The following is a 7488-nucleotide window of genomic DNA, read 5'->3' as shown; positions in this document are numbered from 1 at the left end:
CACAAAATGATGTGAAAGGAGAAAGCTCTTGCTTTTTGCTTACTTGCTCTTCACTGTTGCTGACAAGTTCCCCTATCCTGATGCTGGGGCATTCCTTCACTGGTGTTAGAACCTACTTCTCCGGGATCCCAACACAGCTGAAGACCAGCTGAGATATCCAGATTCAAGGACTGAACAACTGCTGAATTCTTGGCCTTTCCATTGTTGGACTAGCTGGACTACAGTCTGCAAGTCACTCAGACATTGTTGGACTAACGGGACTACAGTCTGCAAGTCACTCAGACATTGTTGGACTAGCTGGACTACAGTCTGCAAGTCACTCAACTCCCATGTCTATTTTTATTCTATGTGGTCTGCTGCTCTAGAGAATCCTGACCAATATAACTAAGATCTTCAAAAACAAATTTACCCCACAACAGTGGGCAGAATCCAGCTACAGGAAAGAAGGGCAAATGGTTCCGAGGCTTACCTGAGTACTGCAGACAGCTCACAGCAACAGGCTCCTGAGCCACTGCAACCTGCCTGCTGAGATTTCTGGGTAGGCAATGCTCCAAAGAGTATTCCTTACTTTAAGGAAGGTCATAGTGAAAACCAAGAGATAAATTCAAGGGCGATTAGAAATAAACTAAAAATTAAGTATATTTCATTCTACTGAGATAGATCCTTTTATATTATTAAAGCTCAAAATCTATATAAAATCTTATAGTCACACTCATGAACAACTCTTTGAAACAGATTTATATTGTGTATTGTCAAATCTTTGTGGGTTTGTGTGTAGTATAAACATGTGCAGGGACACATGTGGGCAGGTGCATAAGGAGACCAGCGGTCATCTGCAGATGTCATTCTTCAAGCTTTTATGTGGGTGCTAAGGATTCAAAATCAGATCCTTGTTTTCATAGCAAGCACTCTTAACCATGAAGCTGTCTTCCAAGGCCCTAGTTTCACATGTCTATGGGTTGGTATTATAATACTAACTACAGTCATGGCCTGATAAACCCTAAGCCAGAAACGCACTTTGCATCCCTAACCAGAGACACGCAGGGCTCCGCTGAGCAGAGTTTGCGAGGCTCTCAGCAGTCTATGTCTAAGGACTCACTGAGCCATGAAGACCCACCTTCCGACCAGCATGTTGATCCGGGCATCCTCTCCCTTCTAGGTTCCCACACTGTGAAGGGGACATGAGCTTACATGGTTATGGCAGAATCAGTCACCTCGGAGGGGTCTGTCTGGTTGCCTGGATGCTATTCTGAAGGTAGGGCTATTGTTTATACATTCATGTTGAGTAGGAGCTGGTGATGCCTCCAGAAAACGAGCATCGCTCTTCCTTCCCCACACCTGTCGGCATCTGGAAACTGCTTCCTGGGGAGATTTCATTCTTAAATCCCAGGGCCCTTCCAGATCCATGCCTGCTTGCTTCCTCTCCCCACAAGAGCCAAAACTGTACAAGAAGTGGCTTGCTCAGTGTATAGAACAGAGTCGTCAGAGAAGAAAACAGCCCAGTGGGTGAACTGGACTCCGTATAGGAGAAAATGCCATGAGGAGCACAGGGTTCAGGTCACTCTCGGGGCCCAGTATCACTGGGAACACCAAGTAAGTACTCTATGGGATCAGACACCTTATGCTATGGATACATGGTCACCTACTGATGAGGAAACTAGTGGAAATTGACAGGAAAGGTAAAAAAAAAAAAAGAACAAATAATGCTTAAGAAAAATACCAATATGTATGGCTCAAATCATACCCAGAATATCAAACACCCTGAAGAAGTGCTCTGAACATAGGCTCCCCAAAGGAATGCAATGACCAGTAAGTACATAGAGACCCAGTGTCCTGACGACAGGAAAATACAGCTTGATGTGAGTTACAGTGTCACTACACCCAAGACTACCATCCAAGAAAACAAAAAATAAATAGCAAATGCTGGCCAGGATGTGAAGGCAGAGAAACCCTTGACCCACTGTTGAGGAGTTGTGAATTACAGCAGCTGCCACGGAACACACTAAGGGAGACGCCTCATAAAACTAAAATGAACACGACCATATGATCCATCTTACTCCTGAGCACAGACTCGGAGGAAACAACATCACTACCAAGAGACTCCTGCTTGTCTGTGTTCACTGAGGCCAAGCTGAGGCTAAGTCTGTGTTCATGCAGCTAAGATACAGATCAACCTAGGTTGATCAACTCGGGAATGAAAAGACATGTGGTATATATGCACCATGAAAAAGATTCAGACACGGGCTCAGCAGTTGACAACACCTGCTGTCCTTCTAGGACCGCCACATGCGGCCCCTCACATTGGCCTGTGACTTCAATGGCATGGGTGTGACGCCCTCTGCTGACCTCTGTGGACACACACATGCATTCACAGACATATACACTAAAATTAAAATAAATCTTATAAAAGGAAATCCAGCCATTAAGAAATAACATTCTGCCATTTATAGCAAACTACATGGGAAGGGAAAGGTGTTGAGTAAGATACGCCAAATGCAGAGCCTCAAATATCATATGTTCTCTCTCATAATTGTAAGCTTCAAAAATATTTTAAAGTTGACCTGGACATAGACTAGTGATGATTCTAGAGACCAGGAAAGTGATAGAGTGAGGTCGGTCTCATCAAGGAACACTGTACATATGGGTTAAAGCATCATGCTAAGCCCCAGGAATAGGTACAACTGGTCCAAGTCAATCACAAGCACTCCATGTTCCAGTCAGCATTTCTGTAAAAACACTCACTGTTCAAACGTATGTGTGGGATTTGTGAAGATGAATCTTACATTAGGCAGTCCACGATCTCTTTTTCATCAGCTATAGTATACGTTCATTATATGTCACATACAGTTCTGCCTGAAGCAAGCCCAAGGCCCCAAACTCTCCTTGTGCATTCAGCACGTCCAGGTCAATGAACCCAGCCATGAACATTAAAAGAAGCAACTTTGGCTCTGCAACTGCCCCTCTGTCACTATGGAGACCTGAAATGTGTCTCAGGTGTGGTCAGCAAGAGACACAATACTCTCCTACAATTGCATTTTAGCAAAAACTCACTATTTCAAAACTAGCAACATAATAAAAAGAGCAGAATACCCAAAGGTTTACCAAAATGAGACGAACATATTTTGTTTGAAGGATGCATGTCAGTGATATATTTGTACTCATTTTTATGCACATATGGTCATATTTCTGTTCAGAAATCAAAAGAGCACTTTAAGAGTGTTTCTAAGTTGTTCAGATTTATTTAATGCACGCACTCAATTACATACCACTTGTGACTGTTCTTGCATTTAGCAGTTCTTTTGTTAATATGCTTGATGTTGGTCTTTGGGGAAAACATGGTCCCACTGGGAGGAAAACACATATACATATGCATATATCACTCTCAACAATTATTTACATTTATAAGGAAAATTAAACATGTACAAACTTAAATAATTTTCTCAGCTGCCTTCTGTCCTTGAATCCAAGAACAGTCACTCATCCTGACCCAGAGATGCCACAGTGCTACACCTCCTCTTCAGGGACCCTATCTAATGCTTTCAGCTCAAAGTTCCAGGGCAGCATCAGGACCACCACAGCCTCCCACATCACCCAGTGTGGATCCTCCGAATCCACACTTAAGCTCACAGATTAAAACGCTTCTTTGTTCTTCTACTGTATGAATTTCCAATCCATCCATCTGCCATCATTCATTCAGGGTATGTTCTCTGTGTCATATTGTCATCTATGAAGTTCATGCTCAAAACTACTTTTATTCAATCAAATTTTAAAACTTAACACACAAAAATCTCATGTTGTTTTGTGTTGGCTGCGGTCATAGCTATCCTGTAGCTATCCTGTATCCAGTGGGCCACAGTTGGGACACACCTGTGACTAACTCACCCTTCTATCTATTCACCTTCCTCTCCATCTGTGATCTCTCCCTCCTTCTCCCATCTCTCTACCCACCCGTCCCTCCTTTCATCTGCCTGCCATCTGTTTATCAGTGTCTTAACCAAGAGTTTAAGAGCCAGGCACTGACCCAAGCACAGTCTACAGAATAGACAGGAAACAGCACCCACAGCTCTTGCCATTGGGGAAAGAAAAGGCATGGTGAGATACTGAGGGCTGAGGGGCGCTAGAGCTGCAGTTACACACAGGATGGCCAAGGTCAGAGGCCTTGGAGAGGCCTGAGGGAGGTGAGTGGCTGGGCACAGATAAAGGTGAGAACACCAACAGGGAGATGACAGAGACCAAAACTCTGTCACTCACGTGCTCTAAGTGCATGGAGCCCATGGGGGAGAGAGAGAGGAGAGAGATAAAAGAGAGAGAGGAGAGAGAGAGATAAAAGTTTCAGAGAGACTAGGCTCACAAAAAGTTGAAGATGTTTAGTCAGGTTATGATGGGGTCATGCATCACCTTCATCCACTTTCCACCCTCCAGCTTCTCACTCACTACAACCAACTTTCTGATTGACAGCATCAGATCACAAAGAAGCTGAGCCGAGATCAACAGCCAGTGGGCATTTAACAAGAGTTGGCTGTTCGGCTGCCACCCTTATGGTGGCTGTGCACTCTGGGGTCTGGCTCACATTTTCCTCCTGCGCCCTGTCCACAGAACACCATCTCAGTGGTATTCTTGCAGACAGTTCTGCCACTGACACAAGGCGTGATGGTTGGTACTTACTGCGGTGCCGATGTATAACCAGATGACCTGATTTTATTGTGGAAAACCAGGGGCCTGTCCTCCATGACACTCCTCACAGCTATATGACAGGATACAAAAGAAGCAGCACACATTTAACATCGCAATTTCACTGTCCTAGACTCCCCAAACCAGGAAGAGTCTAACAAAATGACCTTCTGACCTAATGAAATGCAGGCTCCATACAGAAGCCAAAGAAAAAAACAGCCAAAAATTCATCATGGCGACAAAAGGTGCAAGAAAGCAATGGAAAATATATTACACCATACCACGAGCGACACCGTGCATTTATTTTCTTTCTTGTTTCTGTTTGTTTGCTTGCTTGCTTGCTTTTGAGATGGAAATTCTCTGTGTAACAGTCCTGGCTGTCCTGGAACTCACTTTGTACACTAGGCTGGCCTTGAACTCACAAAGATTCAAATGCCTCTACTTCCCAAGTGCTGGAATTAAAGGCATGTGCCACCATGCCCAGCCAACAGCATGTATTTCAGATGTGTTTGGACTACAGGCCAGTACAGAGTCCCTGCTCGAAGAACACACAGAAATGGACAACACACAGACTCCACCTGACAGGAATTCCACTGAGGGGACAACCAGGAAGAACCATGGTGAAACAGGGACAGGCTGCCCGCCTTACAGATCAAATTCAAGGGTTTAATGACTTACTCCTCAGAATGGGCGCATGGCCTAGCTGATGGGGGCCCTAGAAACACAAGGGAGGCTTAGTGACTCATCTAACCAGGTCTGAAGATCTGGAAGAGGCCAAGCCAGTAGCCTGGGGGTAAAAGGCAGGAAACATGTAGATGTGGCATATATACAGAATGGATCTGACTGGGAGGGGCTTAATCTTCTTAACTAAGTCAGTCAGTAGACTTTAAGGGACTGTGAGTTTACACTGGAAAATGAAGGAAAACAAGGGAGCCTCAGTCGGCAATGATTCCTACAATATAGAAAACTTGGACACAATGAATTCTGCCTTCTAACATGAAAACTGATTTTAAACTATATTTTGAAAAAATCAACATGAGGACTAGTTGGCTACAGTTTACAACAAACCAATCAAAACCTATTTTTTAATAGCCAATACAATTTTATTTTGGCCTTGCTAATACAAGAACCCATTTCTAGTTGTGACAGGATGTGATTCTGGCAGATGTCTCAGAAACATACACTGAAGTGTGCATGATATGATAATACACTGTGACTACTCAGGGTCCAGCAGAGGCACCATGGCAAGTCCCTCAAGGACTCACATCAGAACTGAGACAGGCCCTGGAGCTCCAATGAATTACGCCCAACTCAGGGGGAGGTGTGGAAGCGAAGACAATGCAATAAATCTGAGAGACATAGAAGCCACACTGGATTTACTGTAAGCGGAGACTGTTCATTCATGTTCTGGCCTCCCAGACCTGAACAACCACACAGAAACTCTATTCATTACAACACTGCTTGGCTGATGGCTCAGGCATATCTCTAGCTGACTCTTACATCTTAAATTAACCCATTTCTATTCATCTATGTATCACCACGAGGCTGTGGCTGGTAAGATTTTATCATCTTTCTCCTTCAGCAGCTACATGGTGTCTCCTCAACTCTGACCCCCCTCTCTGTGTGTGTGTGTGTGTGTGTTGTGTGTGTATGTGTGTGTGTGTGTCTGTTGTGATTTCCCATCTGGCTTTACTCTGCTCAGCCATTAGCCCAAACCGCTTTATTAATCAACAAACAAAAGCAGCACATATACAGAAGGACATCCCATATCGATTTATCTTTTGGCAAATTCAAGTCCCAAAGTGATGCAGCAATGCTGACCGCACGGGAGATGGCTGCAACGCACGTGTGTTTCAGACCTGCAGGGGAGGTGGCTGCAATGCATGTGTGTTTCAGACCTGCAGGGGAGGTGGCTACAATGCACGTGTGTTTCAGAGCTGCAGGGGAGGTGGCTGCAATACACGTGTGTTTCAGACCTGCAGGGGAGATGGCTGCAACGCACATGTGTTTCAGACCTGCAGGGGAGGTGGCTGCAACGCACGTGTGTTTCAGAGCTGCAGGGGAGGTGGCTGCAATGCACGTATGTTTCAGAGCGTGTTGTACTAACCATGTCGTTTGCTATTGGTAGGCTTAGGAAGGCTTTCCTTAACAACTCCAAAATACAGTGGCGAGGTTGGTAGGACACAGGAGCTAAAATAAGAACAGTCACATGGTGAGATCAGTGATATAACAGAACTGTTTCAATGCAACATACATTTTTAAGAACAATGTAAGATTAGCTCATTCAAATGTAGATTTACAATATTTGGAAATTAGAACTACCAAGGTCCTTATCTTTATAAGAGAAATATTGATATGCTTTAATGAAAGTGCTATTTTATTATTTACATTCTACTTTGAAATAAACTAGCATTTTATGTTAAACTATGAAGCATTTAGGTTCGAGTAAAAAAAAAATCATGGCATAAAACATTTGTCCTTTCAGAGAGCATAGTTTGCTGCAGTCGCCAATGTTCCAGTATTTCTTCACATAAAAAAGATCTAAACTGCAACCAGGCGGTGAGCAGCACATAACTGCAACCTGAGAAAGACTGTACCTTGGCAGCACGGAAAGCACTCTCCGGGCACCGGGGCTCCTCTGGGAGCTCAGCAGGGCAGCCAGGCTGACGTCCAACACGGCGATCTTGTTTCCAAACATAGATGAGAGCATGCACAGTGCCTGTGGGACACTCCGAAGGTGAGCAGCACGCTGGGCTGGGGGCCCGTGGGTGCACCCCAACTCTCCAGTCGCAAACACAGCTTTCACAGTGAGATCTG

At 44.5% G+C, this 7488-nt stretch overlaps 1 protein-coding gene across 1 annotated transcript in view; it reads right to left on the bottom strand.

The window, feature by feature from the left end:
• Positions 1-7488, bottom strand: part of Wdr27 (WD repeat domain 27) — a 118459-nt gene that overhangs the window by 57866 nt on the left and 53105 nt on the right. Inside the window, exons 12-16 of the mRNA XM_026787472.1 lie at positions 7269-7390; positions 6779-6861; positions 4666-4744; positions 3267-3344; positions 470-567 (exon numbers count right to left, since the gene is read on the bottom strand). Of these exons, the coding sequence (XP_026643273.1) occupies positions 470-567; positions 3267-3344; positions 4666-4744; positions 6779-6861; positions 7269-7390 (460 nt within the window). The remainder of the gene's footprint in view (positions 1-469; positions 568-3266; positions 3345-4665; positions 4745-6778; positions 6862-7268; positions 7391-7488) is intronic.

The sequence above is a fragment of the Microtus ochrogaster genome, linkage group LG9, assembly GCF_000317375.1.
Source record: "Microtus ochrogaster isolate Prairie Vole_2 linkage group LG9, MicOch1.0, whole genome shotgun sequence".
In the NCBI taxonomy this organism is placed as follows: domain Eukaryota; kingdom Metazoa; phylum Chordata; class Mammalia; order Rodentia; family Cricetidae; genus Microtus; species Microtus ochrogaster.
The sequence above is the reverse complement of the archived record's forward strand: the minus strand, read 5'-3'. Positions and strand labels throughout refer to the sequence as shown.